At 33.5% G+C, this 24,007-nt stretch overlaps 1 protein-coding gene across 2 annotated transcripts; it reads left to right on the top strand.

Moving 5' to 3' along the window:
- Positions 1-19,569: 19,569 nt before the first annotated feature.
- Positions 19,570-22,947, top strand: LOC149539037 (pentatricopeptide repeat-containing protein At3g12770-like). 2 transcript variants are annotated; one of them, XM_089800393.1, is made up of 2 exons: positions 19,952-20,175; positions 20,298-22,947. In XM_089800393.1, exons 1-2 carry the CDS (start codon positions 20,084-20,086, stop codon positions 22,573-22,575), a joined length of 2,370 nt encoding a protein of 789 aa, XP_089656519.1. In that variant the 5' UTR covers positions 19,952-20,083; the 3' UTR covers positions 22,576-22,947. The 2 variants fall into 2 exon arrangements, with proteins under 2 accessions (XP_089656518.1, XP_089656519.1); XM_089800392.1 differs by having other exon boundaries at positions 19,570-22,947.
- Positions 22,948-24,007: the final 1,060 nt, after the last annotated feature.

Raw genomic sequence — 24,007 nt, forward strand, 5'->3', positions numbered from 1 at the left:
ATTATGATGTGCAACCTAGCTTTTCTTTTTAGGTTACCCTTTTAGGTTTTGATCTCCTTTTATAAGGATTGATCTTTTGTAATCTTTTTTTATCTTTTCCATTTCTGAGATACATTAGCATATTTTTCAGAGCAAAACCCTTGCCTCCTCTTGTTTTTTTCTTCTATGATAGGTTTTTGCATGCAGGTATTCAAAGGCTTTGTGGATTTTTGTTGATCAAATCTTTCATGGTATTAGAGATAGATCTGCTACAACTTGTTCATTATTTGGAGAAAAAGGAGGAATGAGGATTTGACAGAATAGATCTAGAATTTTTTGGGTATTTTTTAATAAAATAGGGGGATTACTAATTTTTGAAGCAAGTTGAGGCCAAACGAACATCACGGATGGATTCAGAAGGTGTCAAAACCCCCATTTCCATATAAAATTTGTCTATTTTGGACACATTGATCTGGGAGGCAAATTCTTTTTGCCAAGAAGGCTGTACAGCCTCTTGCATGCAGTCCAAGGCAATTTTTTTACAAAAAAAAATTAATTTAAAAAAAAAAATGCCCGCAAGTCATTTTTTGGCCTGCAAACTTGTTTTCTGGCTTGATTTTATAGTTTTTGGCGCAGGCTATCAAACCTTGGCCAGTGACCAGCGGCAGATTGCGTTCAATGTCATTTTTAAGTTTTTTGACGACTAGTGTCGATCCACTACCACTCTTGCCGCTCCTCTGCGCCCGGTGCCGACGGCTCAACCAAAGCCCCACCCCACCTTCGCTCAAGTGGCCACCCCTCCTCCATCGCCCTCCTCCACTATGGACAACCACCACTGCCGACAGCTCAGTGAGAGTGTTGCTTCGCCTAGTAATGATTTTTTTTTATTATTACACAAAAAAAAACATTTTCCAATGCTTTCAGGGGCCTTGTTAGTTTTTTTGTGATAACTCTCACATACGAGGGTCTTTTTTCAATCTAAAAGAAGTGTCAAAAAGCTGGTTCCAAGATGGAGATGATGGAAAAGGAATTTTTGGGATTTTCTTTCAAGATTGATACTTGTTTTGGCATTTGAAGTCTGTTGATGACTTCTATTTTCCAAGGGGCATAACTTCTTCATTATAGCTCCATTTTTCGATCCAAAAAAAGTGCCAAAAATCTCTTCTTGAGAACTTTCTTGATTCTCAGTCTTGTCACTAGTATTTGGTACTAGGTATATTTGATTCATATCTGAAGTTGTTTTGCTCTTATCTCATTTATGCAATCTATTTGTAAGTTGGGTATCGATTTATTACATTGTGGGGGGGTGTTTTTTCCTTTCTTTCTTTTACTTTAGAATCAACCCTTCTACTTCCATCTTCTTCTCTCAATGGTAGACTCTTATGTCACCTACCTTACACCTCACAACTACCATACCTGGAAAGGACAGATGACTAGATTGCTTATGAAAAAGGGGTTATGGTCATGTCTTGATGCGGCTCAGCCAATTCTATAGAGGCCTTATGAGCTTCTTGTGCAACACAATAAGATGGATGAGGCAATGGGCCTCATTGCAATGAATATTTCAGATGGGTTACTATTTCACTTGGATGGTTTGACTACACCTAGGGCTATGTGGGACAATTTTTCCACCTTGTTTGGCACAATGAATCAATTCAAGGTGCTACAGATAGATGCAGAGTTTACCTCCTTAGTTCCTGAATCATTCACCAACATTGAAGACTTCTTGATGAAATTCAAGTCTCTTCAATCTGTGTTACAGGTTGCTGGAAAGATAAAGTCAGATGACAAGTGTATCTTCTTGATACTCTCCAAGCTTTGAGGTCCTTATCAGATTTTCACTTCTACCTTCTACTCCACTATGGATTCTTTAGTTGCACAACATTTTATGCCCTCTTTTGAGACATTCTATGACAGGTTGACTTGTGAGCAGTCCAAGCTCACTTAGATGGATTCTCTTACAGGTTCATAGTCATAGGCATTGCTTGCCAAGTCACCTCAAGATACACAAGAGCAGATATTAGATTCCTCTTCTCAGCACTCTACTAGTTCATCATCTTCTTCTAAGGAGAAAAAGAAGATTGAGACTCCTACCTGTTCCTATTGTTGAAAGGGACCTCATGATGAGTTACATTGTTTTTAGAAGAGATTTGATGGCTATGAGAAACAAATTGCAAATTTGCAAGCTCTTCTTCAAAATAGAAAATTTTCCTCTCCATTCTCTTCTACCTCACAGAGGTTTGCCTTTTAGTCTTCTTCCATCTCTTCATCATCTACACAAGATTTTGGACAGGGTCATGCGTTACAGGCTTCCATTGCATCCCTTTCCTAGGTCCCTTGGATACTAGATTCAGGTGCTTCTCACCATATGGCATCTTCTCAAGGGTCCTTCTCCTCTATTACAACTTCTCCCATTCCTCATATTCTCATGGGGAATAACACTGCCCTAATAGTTTCCAGGAAAGGTTTAGTTCACATTCAAGATGGCATATTCAATGATGTATTGTATGTTCCCTCTTTGTCTACAAACCTTCTTTCGATTTCTCAGATTACACACTCTAGATTAGGGAAGACAGTTGAGTTCACTATAGATTTAGTCTTCATTTGGGATATTGCTACAGGAGGCCTTATTGCTACAGGGATAGTTGATCATACCACTCGTCTCTACAGTTTCTTGCACTTCGGTCCACCATCTCCACTATTGGAGCACATCTCTTCTCTTTCATAGGAGCATCATGTGGTGCAGTCAAGACACTTGAACCTTTCTATTATTCCTGGAATTCCTATTTTGACTACCACACCACATCTAGTTGAGGTCTTTTCTCTTCAGCATAATTCTTCTTCAGCTCTACCTAAACGTCCAGTTCCTTTCATCAAGCCTCCAGGTGCACTTGTTGAGGATTCCACGGAGGGCATTCATCTCCTCCTTCATGATAGTGTTAGCACACCTACATTGGGGATTCCCTTTCTCAATCATCATGATTTCTCATTTGAGCATCAGTTAGGCCTTCTAGTCATTCAGGGGTTTCCATGTTCTATGCCCTTGTTTCTTCCGCATAGGAGTTCCATTGGTTCAATGTTTTTTTACTAAGGCTTCATCATTCTAGCAGGGCTTTGGTGTATATTTCCTCTCTCATGGGGGGTGCTGGTTGTACTTATGGTTTTGAGAGAGTCTCTTGAGCCATATTTTTTGTTGTTTTTTCATCTCTTTTTGGAGAGGAGTTTTTCCCACTGGGTTTTCTCCTTTGTTCTTCTGAAAATCCATTTGGTTCCTATCACATTATTTCCTATAGGTCTCAGTACTAATATCCATGTGTTGTTCTTCTCTATCTGATAAATCTCTTCATTCATAGCATTTATCCAATTCTCATTATCCAATGCAGCCTTGTTTGTTCTTGTTTTAAAACCAACAATCAAACATGTACTATCTCTTAAATTACTTCTCATTTGTACTCTAATACTTCAATCTCCATTATTTTTTTATGGGGAATGATTCTTTCTTACATATTCTACCAATATAGGTTTAGTTCTTTGATTTTCAACAATTTCTCCACTCGGTAGGGGTTGAACTTCATATTCGGCTTGTACTATTTGATGCTCAGGTAAAGCATTTGGTGACCAGGGTGATATTGTTTGATACTTGGTAGATCTATGATGTAACTTGGGTAGTATATTAGGTGCCTCTTCATGGACATACAAATTTGATTTGTAATATTCAAACTCCTTCTTGCTCTCTACATCATTCTTGTCTACAAACTCATCAAACCTTACATTTTCACTTCCAATCATCTTGTTGTTAGACCCAATTGATATTGTAATTGATGATGCTATGAATGTATGTAAAAGAGTCTTATCAATTTTTATATTGTCATTGATGTTGAATTCTTAATTGGCTAGACACTATACTAACTTGGGAAAGCACCATATCATTTGATTGATGAAGAGGATTTGAATAAAGTATGATAAAGACAAAGTTGATATGTAAGGTATTCAATGGGTACTTGAATGCATTGGACAATATTCATATAATAATAATTTGATTATTTTAGAATCATTTATTATTGAAATGTGTTGAATATCATAAGCTTAACCAAATCACAAGGTTAATGAAGGAAGACTTTATTCACTAAGTGACTACAATATTGGCCGAGCAATTGCAAAGAAGAAGGAAGAACATAGTATTGCCTAAGCAAGTTATTAATAACTGAGTTATGTGTTTCTCAAGTAAATGTAATGTTTACCAAGTGACATCCAGAAGTATAAGATTGAGAATTTGGAATTTGAGGCCAACTTTTGGTAGAAATTTAGAAAGTTTGAGAATGTCTATTACAAGAGTCAAAGTTTGTTGCAAGACCAACGATAGAGAAAAATCAAGAGGGATCAAAAATTGAAGAATGATAAGAATGTACACAAAGTTCTATGTAAAGTTATATTTTCTATATCTAAATTCATCATATGAAGGAATTCAATTACAAATCTAAGATCAACAAGTTTGATTAAGAAAAAAAGATGGAAGGATCCAGAAGCATTGATAAATCTTTTTGAGGATAAAATGATAGTGTAGCTTGTTGATCTATTGAGATGGTTAAAACTTGATGCTAGAGTTGGAGATTTGATTAAACAATTTTAAGGAATGTAAAGTTGTTGAAAGAGAAGAAGATTTTGAGCCAAGTGAGCCGGGTAGAGGAGAGAGAGAAGAGAAAGGCATTTGTGGAAGATAGAATCAGTTGAGTGAGTAGAAGATATAGAAAAAAAGAAGATCTAAGATCTAATCAAGGAAAGGTACTTTCTATTCTTAGCAAATTACTTTATACTATTATTGTTTAACCATTGTAGCAGAAAATATCAAAAGCACTGAGTGGACCTAACAAGTTTGTGAAATCCTATATGGTAACATCAATTAGTGGTGTTTGTAAGTCCTTAGACAAGGAGTGATAAGGTTTAGATGATCTTTTTGTGAAATCCTCTAACAACGTCACTTTAACAAAGTGTATGTAACCTTTAACAAAGTAGTCTCTTAATGGAGATCACTTCATAAGAGTAAAATTTTTGGGTTACCAATCCTAGGTGGTTTTTCCCTTAACATGGTTTCCATGTTAAATATTGGTGTCAGAATTGTGTGAATGTTATTTGTGTTGGTAATAACTAAGTTATTAGTAGGTAATAACTCAAAATTTACTAATAGTCGGTAATGCAAGGAATAGTTGGATGACATTTTGGAAAGAGGTTGATGTACGAGTTAAGTTTTATGTTAGATATGTCTACTGAGTTATTATTGTTGATGTTTATATTGCTTTGATGGTGATGAGGTCTATGAGATAACTAGTCATAACTGATTCCCCCTCTCAAATATAGAGTTAGAGTTCTTGAAGAAATAAGTTTAAAGGAACTTAAGAAAAAGATCAAGATGCATAAAAGATAGCCACCAAAGTTGAACAATGAGATCTTTTCCTCATGGAAAGACTGAATGAAGCTACATCTTATAAGTATTAGACTGATGTCACATGTTGGTTGGAAAATGAATATGTCACACCTACTGATCTTTTGACTACAAATTAAATAAATGAAAAGAGGAATCATAATAGTATGATGATTGATGATATTGCATCTGCTCTCACTGATATTGAATTTGATGATGTTAAGAAATGTACCACTACAAAAAAAGTGTTGGATAAACTAAAACTAGTCTATGGAGGAGATGACAATGTAAGAAGAGCTAAAGTTGAAAGTGTAAGAGGTAAGTATGATGACATGAGAATGAAAGAAGGTAAAAATGATGCACAATATATGAACTAAATCAAGGATGTTGTGAGTGCAATAAGAGCTTTTGGAGGACAAATCTTGGATTCTAAAATTATTAACAAAATGTTGAGAAATATTTTGTCTATTTATGCTATCAAAGTTCTAACTATTCAAGAAGTAAGAGCTATGCCTGGTAATGATACAACACTTGATGGTCTAGTTGGTTGGTTGACTGCATTTGAGTTGAGAAATTGTGATAACAATATAGTTACGATTGGAGATGCTTTTAAGTCTTCACTAAACATCAATAATTAAAAGAAAGAGAAGAAATTCATAGAAGAAAGTGAGATTGAAATTGAAGATGATCTAGATGAGATTGAAGCATTGCTTGCAAGAAGGTTATCAAGAGGTAAAAATAAATACAAAGGTAAAATGCCCTTTGTATGTTTCAAATGTAATGAAATTGGTCACTTTGTTGCTAAATGTCCAAAGCAAGGAAAATATGATAGAAATGATAGAAATAACAAGAAAGATTACAAGTATAGAAAGAAGAGGGATTACAAAGGCAAGAATCATGTTACATTGTTGAACAAGAACATATCAAGACAAGTTCTGATGATGGAAAAAAATAGTTGAAATGGTCTATGTTGCAATCAAGGAAGAGCCAAATGGTGAAAGGTATGAGAGTGAAACTACCCTTATTTCACATGTTACAAATAATGATTCATGGATCATTGATAATGGTTGTTCACATCATAACTAGTGATCTAAGTAAGTTTGAAGAAATTGAAGATGGTGGAATTGTTAAGTTTGGTAGTGATGTTCCATACTCAGTGAAAGGTAAATGATCATTAATGTTGAATGATAAGAATAGATGTGATAATGTATACTAGGTTCAATGACTCATATATAATTTTTTGAGTGTTGTGCAGTTGAATAACTCAGGTCACAAGCCAAAATTTAAGAAAAGAAAGGTCCAAATCTTTGATGACAAAGGTAATCTAATTGGAACAAGAGTGCAAACCAAAGGTGACTTATCCTACCTTGATCCTATGGTTGATACATTTTTATTTGCTAGAATAAAGGATGTGTTATTATGACAAAAAAAGTTTTATCATGTAAATTTTGAGAACATGGTAAAAAATAGTAGAAAAAAAGAGTAAGAGGCTTACCAAATCTAAAAAACTCTGATAATGTTATGTGCAAAGAATGTCATCTTAGTAATATGACAAAGTCTAGTTTATAGAAAGTCACACACTTCTAGTGATATTATGGAATTAGTGCATATTGATTTATGTGGTCCAAATGGAGTTAATAGTTACTGTAGTGATATATACTTTATATTATTTGTGGATGATTATTTAAGGATGATGATTGTAATGTTCATGAAAGTTAAATCACATGATTTTGATATGTTTAAATGGTACAATTCAAGAGTTGAAAAGGAAACTAGTAAACCTTTGAAATGTTTAAGATCTAATAGAGGTGGTAAATTTACATCTTCTAAATTCACTAACTAGTGTATTGAGAATGGTATCAAAAGACAATTATCTGAACTAAGGACTCCACAATAGAATAATATTGCTGAAATGGGAAATAGATCATTCATGGATTGTGCAAGGACACCGATGATCGAGAAGGATATCTCTCAGGGATTATGGAGAGAAGCTATCAATACCTCTACTTATACACTCAATCGAGTTCAATTGAAGAAATGAACAAACAAGACACCTTATGAGCTATGGTATAGTCATACAATAAATGCAAATTATTTTAAAATATTTGTAAGTAGATTTTATTATCACAAGGATTTTGGTAATGGTAAACTTGATACTAAAGGAGATGAAGGTTTATTCCTAGGATATTCATTTAAGAGAAAATCTTACAAAAGTTTGAACAAGGCTCCTAACAAGATGATTGAAAGTAAAAATGTAAGATTTGATAAGTTTGCAAAGAAGAATGATCTAGAAAGTAAGAAGGAACCTCATGATTACAAAAATATTATTTATGTCTATGATGATGCACCGGATACTCTATTCGAGTATAACAGAGACCTACCAAGCATTAGACAGTAGAACACAAATCATAGACAATTGTACCCAAGTATCAAATAATTGTACCCAAGTGTCAAATAGTTGTTATTGAGTCTCAAAAGATTATACCTGAGCACTAGACAATCCACCCCAAGTAGGAAGCTGAACTCCCACCAAGCGAAGAAAATGTTCAGAATTAGAGAACTGAACTTATATTATCCAAATATATGAGAAAGAACCATTCACTTAAACAAATAATTGGAGATAGAAGTGAAACAATATAAAAAAGAAGAAAAATAAGAGAAGGTACATGTCTATTAGCTAATTTTGAGCCTAGATCAATTACTTCTCTAGTGTATATAGTGGATGAAATTTAAATTAGTTAAGTTGACCTCTAAGGTTCTTTGGCTCTTTTTGCGCTGCTTTCTATTGTTCTAGATCCTTAACAATTTCTAAAAAATTCAAGACACGTTAGTGAATAATATTCCAACTTCATTCACTATTTCTTTGGTGTCCTTTACTAGATTTTCTAAATTCTCCCAATATGTATTGCCTTTATCCATCAGTTTTCCTATCATTTTCCTCTCCAAGTTCTCCTCAACAATATTGATTGCTAGGTCTACAATCTAGACCTTAATCTAAAATTTATTTGATCAGAGTGTCCAACTAATTAATCATTGAATCTCATTCATTGTAGAGTGTATCAAGAACTTGTTCAAATACAATGTTTCTAGCTTGAATTGAAACTCTTTCTTTCTTCTTGTTTAGTCTTACCTTGTATGTTATGGATTTATTAATTCCCCACCTTTTTTAAATATTCAAATAATTCCTTCAGCTTCATCTTTAAAATGTCTACTAGTGTAGGAATGATATCTTCTCTTCAATCCTTTTTCTCTTCTTTTTCTGCTAGGATCTGCACTGATTTGTGTGTTTTCTTCTTCAATTATGATGCTTCTCTATCTAATCTAATCTATTTTCTTCTTCTTCTCTAGACTACTTCTTCTCATACTTTTCTTCCTAAATGTTCCTTGACCTCTCCTTTTTGTAGGTTCACTCTATATTTCTATGATTACCAATATGATCATCTTACTTTTAACTCTTCTATATGATGAAGGGATTTTGGCTAATAGGTCTTTATTCGCAACTATAGTGGTACTTGATGTGCCTATTTTCTCACCACTATTTCTATGTTCTTGGCTTGTTGACATCCGTCTAGTCTTTCTTTCAGTCACCAATATCTTCAATTCCTTCTGGACTTATACACAAGCTTTATTAAATTTTCCAAATGTCTTTTCCTTCTTGTCAGTGGGTTTGGACAATAATGCGTTGGAATGTTGACTGACATAGTCATCTTCTACTTCATATCCCATATGTGGAAGCCAATGGGTTCTAGGTCCCATAACCTACATGATTCACATTTCTGTATCCACTAGGAAACAAATATCATACTTATACTTGTCCACAATATTAGTAGGGATTCTTTAATATTTATGCATTTTAGGTTGAAAGCCACTAAAGTAATCCCACATAGTAGAATTGAAATTCTCACCTAATTCCTTTATGAATTTGCATATTTGTGTGATCACTAGTCTATCCTTGGACCATGCAAATCTACCTCTCCTTGAAAAGTAATTTTGAATGTAAAAAGTAATTCATACTAGTAGGGGCCCAGATTTGAGTGATTTCTTCTTCTTTTTAAATCCTTTCCATGTTTCCTAAAATTATTTTCTAATCATCTCACACAAATCATAAGCTTTATCTTTTTTGACAATCTGGTAAGTGGTGTGAATAACACTGTTGGGTACATTATTTGTTTCACTCAATGAACCAACTCTATAATCTATCACCATAAAAAAAAAAAAAAAAGAACTTTTGTATCTTTGATATCATTAATTTTAATTTCTCTCCCATCATATGTGGACTTGATCAGATTTATTACCAAACTTAGTGGTAAAGTGCACTCATCTCCTTATGCTTAGAATCTTGTAACTCTATGAATAATTGTCTTCGATATCTTATGTGGTTTATCCATCCACATGCACTAATCATTTTTTCTTCAAGTAACACATATCATATCCAATTTGGATGGAATTATGTAGGAGTATCTACTACATAAGTGAAACCTTTGGTTTGTAGATGCTTGTGCTCATCTTTTAGTATTCCACATGCACACATACTTTTGTACTCTTTCTTGATTGTTTCATCTCCCAATGCTTCACTCTTGTAGTGGATACATAGGATTAAATATATTCAATAATTAAGACTCTTTCTAGGATAGAGGATAGGGCACTAGACATTTCCACTTTGACTATTCTGATAAGATGGATCTTGTATCCTAGTCATGGAGTCTATGCATTATTGTCTAGGGGAAAAAATCAACATTCATTTCCATTGTATTTTATTGGAATGAACAATATATCAAATAGTGCACTAATCGAATGAATTTTAATGCACCAATTAGGTTTCAAGACAATTTGATCATAATTATCTTCCCAAATCTCAATTCCTTCACAATAATTTCTTAATAATACTCAAGATAACTCTTAGAAAGTAAAGGTGAAAAATCAAATGGATTTCCTCAATTTATCATTCAGAAATAGATTTTAAAGTCTTCAGTCATTTAAATAGTACCTTTACCGATTGTAGGAATAGTGTCTTGTCATTGATTAATGGCCACTCACTAGTTAGTGCTTCTCAAATGGTCATGACCAATAACAACAAGATGCATATCATGAAATCTATAGCCCAATCATCATAGAGTTGTTCCCTTTTCTCAAAATCCTCATAAACACCAAAATCGTACAAAGTTACACCATAATGTGCAAATTTATCATACCACTCTTGAATATGATAAATTGATAAATGATTTCTTTTTATATACTTCCCCTAAGCAAATACTATGCTTAGTTTGAAGATGGATCCTCTGGACCAAAGGATGGTATTTTCCCTTTAGATGACTTGACCTATTTATGTTTTTTTTTTTTCTTCACCCAAGTCTCATTAATCTCATTTATGATTTCACCAAGGCTAACATGATTCTTTATTTTTCCTTCCTATGAATGATTAGGAGATCAGTTCCCAAAACTACAATCTTTTGCAAGGTGACCAAACTTGTTGCATGCGAGACAAATTATTGGAAGAAAAGATTCAACATTACCTCTCCATGCTCTAAATATATAATTCTCTATTAGATTCCAAAACTTACCCCATACAAAGTATGTAGGACTGAACTATCACTCTCTTCTATAAGAGTTCATAGTTGAAGAGGTGACCTAGGAGCTTTCATCTTAGATATGTATTCCCTAGCTTTGTGTCTATACTTATTACATGTCTAATAGTATCCATTGCAAATACTATTAATGGATCCACCGCTAGGTCTATATCTACACTCATATTCAACATGACAATACTTATGTAACTATGGCAACAAAATTCAAATGAATATGAATTATTCACTAGTTTGCTCCTACATACATTTCTAGTATGAAAAAAATTTCTGAATTTATAACAAGTAAGTTTGTTAAACCTCTTACTTGGTTTGTTTGTGATTCCCTTTTGGTTGTGCTATTGCTTCTTGGAATCATCTTTGGATGAATCACTAATCATAAATGTTCTTTGGCTCATGTAACCAAGAGTGGCTGTATCATTGTGTTTCCTTTGGTTCTTCAATTATTCATCAAGTTTTTGTAAGCTATAACTGTATCACTTCAACTCTGAATTTGCATCTTTCTCAGTTTGTAGTTCCTTCAAATTTTCATTCTCTTCTTTTAGCCTTTGATTTTTTAATCTTAATGTGTTGATTCTCTATAGTATTTGTAGGATGTCATTCTCTATTGTCTTTTCATGAAGATACTCATGCATGACTGACTTTATTATTGTAAAAGGTGTCATTTGCTATTTTTCCATTGGACAACTTATTCTAGCCATACTTTTGTAAGCAACAAAAATCTTGTATAGAATGGCTTAGGGTTAGGGATTTCATAATGTATGATGAGATTGTATCTTCTTGCAGTGGTTTTGATGTGTAAGGGATTACAAATTTTAATTAGGTTGTAATCACTAGATAATAATAATATTGGGCTTGTTGTTTGGTGGATGTAGCCTAGGGATTGGGTGAACCGTGTTAAATCTTTGTGTTTTGTGTTCTCCTTCATGTGATTTTTTATTTTATGATATTGGTTATATATGCCTGTAATTTTTATTTATGTCTCGTTAATCCTAACATACCATTTGATGATGAAGAGAACTATTTCAAAGGAATTGAAGTCACACTCAATTATATCATCCAAAATTCCATAGTATTGACTTTGAGACTCTCAAGGATGTATGTCATTTTTGGATGAAATATTAGTCACCTCAAAGACTATAGTTATCCAATATTTTGATGCAAAATATATAACCATTGCAATGCATATCCTTGTGGTGTTTGACTTGCAATAATGTATCAAACATGTAAAAAAATCACATCATGACTTGATAAACATATGATTGATTAATAAATTTATACATTCCTCGTAAGATTTTAAGCTATATGCTAAATCAATTTCCCTTTGCATAACATTGGGATCTCCATTTTGATAATCTTCTTTAACCAATAAAAGCCACCTTCCCATGTTACCATGTAACTAGATTTTTGACCTCGTTCAATCCATACCAGCATCCAATTAATATTGTTTGCAAGATACAACTATAATGCATCCACCCTCGACCAATTGTACAAAAAGAAAATAGACAATTTAGAACCAAATTATTTTGAAGATTTATAATTAATTAACTACAATAACTTATTATATTTGCCTTTCACTTTCCTTAATCTACCTTTCCCCATCAAGTACTCCCCTTTGAATTTGTTAATGGGTTTGGGATCCTGAATGTGATCTATATGGATCTTTGTTGCAAGCATAGGAAGATATTCAATAATGTACACCAATAGTATGGTATACCATGTATCCCTCCACCACAGTGTTCATAGCTAGAAGTAGGATAAGGTACTTTTTGGGGGGGGGGGGGGGGGGGGAGGTGTGAATTAGTACTATGAAAATGCTTGATTTTAGTATGATACTTAGCTAGTATCATATAATCCTGAACAACTCTCACCCAAGATTATAAAGATGAGCTAAAAGGATAACAAAAGGGGTAAAAGACTGAACCTCCACACTAAGGAGTACTAGAACCACTATAATTGAGGAGTGAACACTTGAGAGAATAAGGAGAGATATAATAGCCCTAACAAACTACAATACAAATAACCCTAACATCTATCCATCTAATCCACATCATTAGAAGCAAAAAGAAAGTCAACATACCAACATGTGCATAAGCAACATCTTAGTACCAAGAGTCTATGCATTGTTGTCTAGGGAAAAAAAATTAACATTCTTTTCCATTGTATTTGATTGGAATGAAGAATATATAAAATAATACACTAATATGATGATTCATAATGCAACAATTAGGTTTCATGATAAGTTGATCATAATTATCTTCACAAATCTCAATTCTTTCACAATAATTTCTTAATAGTGCTCAAGATAACTCAAAATGCTCAAAAAGTAAATGTGAAAAATGAAATGAGTTTCCTCAATTTATCATTGAGAAATAGGTTTTAAAGTCTTCAATAATTTAAATAGTACCTTTACCAATTGTAGGAATAGTGTCTTGTCACTGATTAATGAGTACTTACCAGTTAGTGCTTCTCTAATGGTTATGACCATTAAGAACAAGATGTATATCATGAAATCTTTAGTCCAATCATCATAGAGTTATTCCTATTTATCAAAGTCCTATAAAAACCAAAATCATACAACTTACACCATAATGTGAAAATTTTTCATACCACTCTTGACTATGGGGGATCGATAAATGATTCCTTTTTATGTGCTCCCCCAAAGAAAATGTTATGCTTAGTTTGAAGATGAATCCTTTGGACCAAAGGATGGTGTTTTCCCTTCAAATGACTTGACATATTCTTGGTCATTTTCTTTCTTCACCCAAGTCTTATTCATCTCATTTCTAATCTCAGCAAGACTAATGTGATTCTTCATTTTTCCTTCTTATGATTGGTTAGGAGATCAATTCTTGAATCTACAATCTGTTGAGAGGTGACCAAACTTGTTGCATGGGAAGTAAATTATTGGAAGACAAGCTTCAAAATTACCTCTCCATGCACTAAATATACAATTCTATATTAGATGCTTAAACTTACCACATAGTAAGTACATAGGATTGAGTTTTCACTCTCTTCTATATGAGTTCATAGTTGAACAGGTGACCTAGGAACTTTCATCTTATATATATATTCCCTAGCTTTGTGTCCATACTTATTACATGAATAATAATATCCATTAAAACTACTATTACTAGATCTACTACTAGGTCTAGATCTACACTTATATGCCAAATGACTATACTTATGCAACTGTAGAAATAAATTTCAAATGAATACAACTTATTCACTTGTTTTCTCCTACACACATCTATAGTATGAATAGAATTTCTATACTTATAAAAAGTAGTTTTGTTAAACCTCTTACCTAGTTTGTTTGTGACTCCCTTCTGGTTGTGCTATTGCTTCTTGGAATCAAATTTGGATGAATCATTGATCATAAATGTTCCTTGGTCCATGTAACCAAGATTGGTTGTATCATTGTATCTCCTTTGGTTCTTCAATTATTCATCAAGTTTTTGCAAGCTATCACTATATCAATCTAGCTTTGAATTTGCATCTTTCTTAGATTGAAGTTCCTTCAAATTTCCATTCTCTTCTTTTAGCCTTTGATTTTTTAATCACAATCTATTGATTCTTTATAGTCTTTGCATGAAGATACTCATCCATTATGACACTCTCTAAGGATATACTAAAAATTTGTTCAACCTTTTCCTTGAATGCATTCTCAACACTTCTCTTAGCATCTTCTACAATTTTCATTCCTTCCTTAGCTACTCTCTTTCCTTCAATATCTTCACACATCTTGACAAACTAACTTTCAAGTTCTCTTTTTAGGTTTACCACTATATCTTTAAGCTTATGATTTTTTTTCCATAATCTCTATGGTCACTTCGTCCAATTCTTTGGACATTGCTCTTTTAGATAGTTAATCAATGTAGTCCCAAATTGCATTTAGCTTCATAGTGACCTGTCTCCTTATGACTATAGACTTTCTCATATTTTCTTGCAACTCTTGAATTATCCAGTTTGCACTTTCAAGTTTCTTCTCATATGTGTAACTCTCCATTTTTTTGGGGTCTTTCCCTCAAGTTAGGCTTATTATCAAGAGGAGCATTATGAAGTTTATATAAAACTAGTAAAATACCTTATAAATATTATCAAATGATCATTCCCCCAAAATACACTATATATATCAAACACATTACCAAGTGATTTTTTAAATAAAAGAAGTGTCTTAACCACACAAAAAAATGTATATATGTTTTTCATTTGATATTATCTTCTTAATTACTTTTTTGATTTAATTTTAACTAACACTTGTACCAAAAGGAGATGCAATGATTAAGCTAATAGTAAAATATATGTTTAATAATGCATTACAGGATACAAATCAACTATTATGAAATCAAATTTTAAAGAAATAATAATTTAAAATATACCTCAATAAACACATTTGAACAAATACTTTGTTCTATATTGATTTTTCTTTGTTTTGATCATTGATATGTGTTCTTTATTGTCATGCACCTTTTGAAGATGATGTATTGATGATATGGTCTATTGCTAGAAACTTTCCTTTTTCATGAGGTCAATTAGGCACTGCCTTGCATCACCTGAGATGAAGCTTTAAAGACAACTTATTGAATTTCTAAAATAAAATTGGTGTTACTATATATTGTGGATTTGTCTCTTCAATTTTTTTAAAATAAAAAACCTAACTTCAAGTTGTTATACTTAACAATTGTAATGGATTGGATTAGCCAACTTCCATGTGAAGTAATTAGATGTGAAAATCATTTTAAAAATACCAAATTTTCGATCTTTTCTTACTATTATTTTTTTGTTATTTGTTGATTTGTGAGTTCGCTTAGGTTAAATGAGAACACATCTATGTCCTTTCCCATACCATTCCTTCTCAAGAAAGATACACATTCTTATAACACCTTCTTGTGGACAACATAATTTTCCTTAAAGTCAAAGGCATCATTCTACCCAATGGAGAAGAACTTACATTCAATTTGATGACACTGCCATCATAATTGAAATGATAGAAGAGATCATATGATACCCAATGTGTAAACTTGATATATTTTAATTTGCCTCAAGTAGTAAAGTTTTCTTACCCAATTCTATCATGTTAGGTTGGGAGGATACACCTCCTAATTGGTGTAATAGAGTTTCTTTCGCCTGGGGAGATCCCACCCATCTAAAATATGCTAGAAGATACTCTCCTTGTACACATTTTATTATGCTTCAACATGACTATTTTCTTAGGCCTAGTAGTATGCAGACTAAATTTTATCAACGAGTGAAAGAAAATGGTAAATATATATTTTAAATATTTTGATAGACCACTATACTTGGTAATAAAACTTAATTTATATATTGAAAATTGATTCATTAGATTGTCAAATAGCCTTTTAGATCTACTAATAATATTGAATGGCTCTCAAATAACCTTCCTAAATTCTCAAATAACATTCCAAAATTAAGTTTTTGATGTGTAAAAGAATGAGGCTAGATTGTACACTTGCTTTCTAAGGGATGACAAAATTTATATGAAAAGCTTATTATTTCTTAAAGAAGGGGACTCCTAAAGACTAAAAGAAAAACTATATCATTCTACTGTATTTTCTAAAAGATGAAAATGATCCGTTGAGATTGAGTGCTCAATAAGAAACACAAATTTGTTAGACCCAAAAATATGATATAATAAAAAATTATTAAAACATAATCAAAACTTTATTGTCACATGTTCAACGATATTCATTACATAAATACAGTAGTCATATATCAGTTCAACTACTATTTAATATCTACCAAAACTAAAATGTATTTAACCTAACACTATAACCCTAATGATTAATACATTAACATCCCCCCCTTAATCGGAAAGGGTTACATAAAATTAGGGAGTATTTTGAACTCCCCAAACTTTGAGCTCAACCAGAAACATTTGTTGGTTAATGTGAATCATCTTTTGAAAGCTTAAGACTATGATATGATCTAAAATTTGTTTGAACTTATAGGGTTCAAACTTTTACAAGTCAACATGTTGCCCATTTTTGGACTTTAAAATTATATATAATGAGCCTATTGCTTTGATAGGTCTCAGTTTCACACTTATTTTGTCGCTTTTGAACTATCACACTTTGGGTGCATAATCATGAAAATAACACATATTGAGTGCAATGAACTTGTATTGTTCATGTTACAATTTGATAAGAGCACACATTGGGTGCAATAAGATAAAACACATTGGGTGTTGTGAACTTGTTCTGTCCATATGACAATTTGAGAATAGCACACATTACTTGTGCAATAAACTTGTTTTGTTTATTTGTTTGAAAATGGTTACATTGAGTTTGAATATGAAATTGATTAGACTTGAATATGAAATTTCCACTTACTTGAACTTGAATCTGAAATAAAGTATTATAATTGCCACTCATTTGAACTTAATCTGAAATTGCCACTCACTTAACTTGAATCTAGTATATACATAATATTCCTTCCCTTGATAGATGAGATGAAATAATATTACCAACATGATTTCAATAGAGTTATTGAATAAGTGGCTACAATTTAATCATCATAATAATTACAAATTTTATCTCCAAATCATTTTGACCACATGTGATGGGGTCTACCAATAAAATTTGAGACATTGTCCTTGAAACATCATCTTCTGCAAATTCTTCCATAACCTTTCTTGTTCCATTTTCATAGACAAGTGAGTGAATATCCTCCATAATTCATTTTAAGATACCTTTTTTTAATTGATACTCTTGAATTGTTGTTGTTGATTCCCTTTTTACCTTGCAACATTGAAGAACTAATTACTAAATATTTTGAAGCCAACATCCATTAGGGAGGTGTAAAAAAATTAAACATTTCTTCCTCCAAAAGTCTCTTACTTATTTAACCAGACCAACTACTCAAAATTTTGACAGAAATAATAATAATCATCTTTTGCAACTATCATCAGCAAATCTTCTGAGAGAAATAATAACCATCCTCTTTTGCAACTATCATTAGAAAACTGAGAAGAAATGCATATCTCTTCTTTCAAAAATAGGATGCAGTGACGAAAATATACGTATCCTTTATTCCTTGATTACCGTCAAGCATATAATAAACTATGTGTCCAAAACATTAAGATAGGCACCAAGCACCTTAAAATACTTTATTTTCCTTCTCTGTAATTGTAGTTTTACTTCCAAGGTTGTGTACTTGTAAATTTTTTGAGTTCTTGACACTAGATCATCCCTTAAATTATTTGGCTTAAAAATTATACTCGAACTCAAGTAAATAATGATGTTAAATGTGAGTAATGAGAATCAACCCATTATTAGTCATCGATTACCTTTCATTCATATTCTTCATTTAAATTTGTTTTTCAACATGGAATGACTTTCTCCACCAAGTTGTATCCTTTAGAAATGTGCCTCTGATTTTCTTTTGAAAACAATTATACGTTTTCAACATCATATCTCTATCTTTTCTTTACATTTAGCTGCTTATTTCTTCAACAAAACTAACAAAACATGAACCCACCTTTAAAGAAAATGTATAAACTTACACAAGCAATGAAATGGTTAAGGAAAAGAAAGTGATATTATAGGGAAAGCAATTGCTCATAAGCAGTATATAAATTGGCATTGCAAGGATCCAACTATTCTAGTGCTTTATATGTTGCAAAATCTTAGGTCTCTTAAACCAGTGCACACATACAAAACCATTCCCGCAAACATTATACAACTTTGTGGTTTCCTCATTTCAAATGATGCTATCCTTATGCCTCTTCAAATCCATAGTTCTTTTTGTACTGGGCTACAAATAGATATTCTTTTAAACTATCATTTGTGTAGTTACATGTAACTGGCACAATAACTTTTGAAAATAGTCATTATGTTGTAATGAACAATGACCTACTCTGATACCACTGTTAGACCCAAAAATCTATATAATAAAAAATAATTAAAACATAATCAAAACTTTATTGTCACATGTTCAGTGAGATTCATTACATAAATAAAGTAGTCATATAATAATTACTATTTAATAACTACCAAAAGTGAAATGTATAACCTAACACTATAACCCTAATGATTATTACGTTCACAAATGCACCCTCTTTATATGATCTACAAAAATACTCAATATTTGTGCTCATTATAAATCACTTTGTGATATTTTTCACGCTAAATTTTTTTTTTTAATAATCAATATACTTATTTATATATTTACCAAAATCAACATTATATTTATATATCAATCTTAAAACTAAATTTTAATATCCTTCACGTTTGCTTTTCAAAAATTTCTAGCTTCTTCATGTGATATCAAATGTCAACACTATATTTTTATATCAATCCTAAAACTAAGAGTATAATATTTACATTTAAATTTAAGGAAAATATTATAAGTATGAATATGATCTTAAATTAATATATTAATTTTTTAAACTTTTGAAATATAAATAATTTTAAAAAATTCAAAATTGAGATCTATTTTTGAAATTTGCAAGATAAGTTATAGGTTTGTTAAATTTTAAAGCACGTCTTTTTATATTTTGCATTTGTTTTAAATTGATTAAATGGTAGAGACAAGGACATGAATAAAAACTTTTTTGAATATCGGGAAGGCTACTAAACACCTCCAGTGTACCTGTCCAGTCGAGTGCATGCCTTCGTCTACAACAGAAAGCACTGTTGTTAATCTGCGAAAGATAGAGATGGACGTTATTCCACATTTCAGAAATGTCGATCAAACCGAAGAAATCTCACGAAAACCAATAATAATATAATGTCATCCATTGTTAATCTCAATCCCAAAATCAGAGGACTGTGTGGAGAGGGTCGCCTGAAAGAAGCAGTAGACATCCTGCTTACTTCCCACAACACTGCTGTAGAATCTTCTACATATCTTCATCTGTTGAACTCCTGCGTTTCTAAGAAAGCCCTTGCAGAGGGTAAGCAAATCCATTCTCACATCAATGGAAGGGGTATTCCATTCTCCACAAATACATTTTTACAAAACGCAGTTATCAACATGTATGATAAGTGCGGAAGTTTGGTCGATGCTTGCCAAGTTTTTGAGAAGGTGGCTGCACCAGACGTCTTTTCATGGAATGTGATGATTGCAGCTTACAGAAGGCATGGCTTTCCTCAACAGGCGCTGGAACTATTTCATCAAATGCAGCCAACGGTTGTCCAACCTGATCAGTTCACCTTCTCCGCCATTCTTCCTGTATGTGCCAGCCTGTTATCTTTAAAGCATGGTCTACAGATCCATGGAAGGATCATTAGATATAGATTTCAATCAAACGTTATTTTGATGAATACCCTGATTGATATGTATGCAAAATGCAGAAGTATAGAGAGATCCCGCGAATTGTTTAACAAAATGAACAATGCAAACGTGGTCTCGTGGACCGTCATGATTACTGGATATGCCCAGAATGGTATTCTTGACGAGGCTTTAAGGATTTTCAAAGAGATGCCTGGACAGGATGTGGTCTCCTGGACTGCAATCATAGCTGGATGTGCCCAAAATGGGCTTGTTGGGAAAGCCTTGGAGTTGTATAAGGAAATGCAATTGGAAGGTGTGAAACCGACCTCGGCAACCTTCACCAGCATGCTTCCAGCGTGCGCCAAAATGGGATATTTGAAACATGGTATGGAGATCCATCAGATTCTCATTGAAAATGGATTCTTGATGAATGTTGCAGTAATGACAGCACTTGTAGACATGTATGCAAAATGTGGAAGCCTTCGAAAGGCACACAATTTGTTTGAGAAAATGCGTCAACGAAATGCAGTCTCGTGGAATACCATGATTGCAGGTTATGCAAAAATGGGGTTTGCCGAATCAGCTTGGCAGATGCTTAAGCGAATGGAATTGGTGGGTATTAAGCCAGACTCGTCAACCTTTGCCAGTGTTCTTCCATCGTGTGCCAAACTTGGAGCTCTGAAACAGGGTATGGAAATCCATCAGAAAATAACTGAAATGGGTTTCTTTTCGGATGTGACTATTGTGAATTCCCTGATAGACATGTATGCGAAGTGTGGAAAGATACAAAAGGCGCACACGTTGTTTATTGGGATGTCTATGCGGAATGTAGTCTCCTGGAATACGATGGTTTCCGGATATATACAAAATGGACTCGTTGAAGAAGCGTTAGAGATTTTTAAGCGAATGAAAATTGGAGGCATGAAGCTGGATCTGTCAACCTTTTCCAGCATCCTCCCAGCTTGTGCCAGACTTGGAGCTCTAGAACATGGTATGGAAATCCATCAAAAGGTATTAAAAAGTGGTTTGATGTCAGATGATGTAGTTGCGACCGCCATGATAGACATGTACGCAAAATGTGGAAGCATGCAGAAGGCACGTCAATTGTTCAACAAAATGCCCCAGCAGGATGTGATTTCGTGGACAGCAGTTGCTGCTGGATATGCCCAAAATGGACTTGTTGAAAAAGCTGTGGAGATGTTTAAGCAAATGCAATTGGCTGGTATAAAACCAGACTCATCTACCTTTGCAAGCATCCTCCCCTCTTTTGCCAAGCTCGGAGCTCTGGAACGGGGTATTGAAATCCATCAAAAGATTATTGAAAGTATGTTTTTATCAGATATTGTAGTTGTGAATGCTCTGATAGACATGTATGCAAAATGTGGCAGCATACAGAAGGCACGCCAGTTATTTGATAACATAGACCATCCGGATGTGGCCTCATGGAATGCAATGATTGCAGGATATGCAATGCATGGCTATAGTGAGGATGCTCTTAAACTTTTTGAATCAATGAGTCGCTCTGGTGTCAAGCTTGACCATGTAAGCTTTGTTGGTATATTATTTGCATGCAGCCATGCAGGCCTGGTAGATGAGGGCTGTACATACTTCAATCAAATGAGATACTCTTATTGCATTTCACCTGAAGTGGATCATTATGTATGCATGCTTGACCTTCTTGGTCGTGCTGACTATCTTGAGGAAGCACTAAATTTCACCATTAAAATGCCAATAAAACCTGATCCGGTTGTTTGGGTGTGTTTGCTTGGTGCTTGTAGATCACAAAAGCATTTCATTCTTGGAGAATTTGTGGCAATACTTCTTTTGGAGTTGGATCTGAAAAATGCTGCACCTTATGTTCTCCTATCGAACATATATGCAGAAGTGGGGAGGTGGGGTGATGTTCAGAAGGTAAGAAAATTAATGCAAAATACAGGAAATAAGAAGACACCTGGATGTAGTTGGATCGAAGTCCATAAAATAATACATGTTTTTAGTGTAGGAGACAAATCACACCCACAAATACAAGAGATCTGTGCAAAGTTGGAGAACTTGTCTTGGGAGATGAAAGCAGCAGGGTATCTCATTGATACAAAACCTGTACTAAATGACGTTGAGGATGAGGAAAAGGAATTACTCATCTGCCACCATAGTGAGAAGTTGGCAATTGCCTTTGGATTGTTAAACACATCTTCTGGAACGACTATTAGAATTGTTAAGAACCTTCGAGTATGTGGTGACTGCCACACTGCTACCAAGTTTATCTCCAAAATTGTTGCAAGAGAAATAGTTGTGAGAGATGCAAACCGTTTTCATCATTTCAAACATGGAATATGTTCTTGTGGAGATTACTGGTGATGCTAAGTGAAGCAAGCTATAAACACGTGTGCAAGGTGGTAGACTTGCAGTGATTTTTAGTTTACGAAATTATGTTATTCGAGTATCTGAGCATTTGAACTACTAGACCATGCTCCATGCATTTGAATTGATGAACTGATATTTCCTAACATGCATCACCGCCTGGAAACAGTAATGTATGATTTGTTAAAAGCCTTGTATCATGATATGATTCTTATGATATTTGACTGTGCCTTAACAGTTCTGGAGTGTAAATGTAGCAGAAGAAAAAATAGAAAGCAAAAGGAGAGGAAGCTTAAAGTAATTGGAAGTTCTTGAGCCTGCATGAAATGCTAGAAAAGGGCTTACAATCAAAATAATGCTTTGAGTCAATGATCAGGGTATTTCTCAGTTGTTAGTTACATCTTCCTGCCTTTATTTTTATTCAAGGTCATTTTGTCTAGAGTTATTCCATTGTCTTAATTCTATATTAGGTCATCCGTTGGGCTTAAATTATATATGATTTTTCATGTGGACTTAGTGTTGTTAATGGGTATGGGATACTCTTTTTAAATGCAATGTTCTTTAACCCTAGTAAGTTCTGAACTCCATGTCTCCTTTATATGCAATGTATTTCCCAACAAAAAGTGATGTTTGCCCCTTTTGCGGTTGTAGGTTGCATGGAGCCTTAGTCAAATCAAGCATGCTCCTATCTGTATTAGGAGAGCCAAATGTATTTCTTAATATTGTTTCTTTAAGATGTTTTGCATAGTCTCCTATATAGCATAAGAAACAGATATTTGAGATCCATGCTTCTATGCTTTAATGTACTTGGTCTGCTGGCAGCCTTTTGAAGACTTGTCTTACTTGTCCCTTTCTATAGTCACCCGTCTCTTAATTTAGGTGATTCAATTTTGAATTTTCTTATTGACAAAGTGTTTAAGGTCTCCAGCTTTTTGAATCAATGTTTCTGCAACTTCTCTTGACAATAGATAAATGTATTGGCAAGACCACAGTTGCCAAGGCTGTGTACAATTGAGTTGACCCTGACTTTGAAACTGTTTGCTTTGTATTTAATGTCCATGCCAATATTTCAGACCCCCTCAGCCATGCGAATGTGTAGAAACAAATTCTGACTTCCTTGTTAATCAACCACACACACAGGGCCACCTGAAGGAGGCAATACACTTTCTTTTTACTACCCAATACTCTCTTCTATAGTCTTCTACATATATACATTTCTTATGTGCTTGAATAGCCAAACATACCCTAAACAAGGGTAAGAAAATCCACTCTCACATTCATTGCAACTGATTTTATATCTACCAGAGACAATCTCATCCCCAATAAACTTACCTGCATGTATGATAGGTGTGGAGGTTTGGTGGATAGTTCCAATGTTTTTGATGACATCTCTCAACTAAATTTCTTCTCATGGAATATAATAATTTCA

This window comes from Cupressus sempervirens, chromosome 9, assembly GCF_028749045.1.
Source record: "Cupressus sempervirens isolate cs-2001-9-10 chromosome 9, ASM2874904v1, whole genome shotgun sequence".
Taxonomy (NCBI): domain Eukaryota; kingdom Viridiplantae; phylum Streptophyta; class Pinopsida; order Cupressales; family Cupressaceae; genus Cupressus; species Cupressus sempervirens.

What these genes read in the sequence shown, in the direction of transcription:
- LOC149539037 (XM_089800392.1), top strand. Translation starts at nt 19,732, where the DNA reads ATGTCATCCATTGTTAATCTCAATCCCAAAATCAGAGGACTGTGTGGA.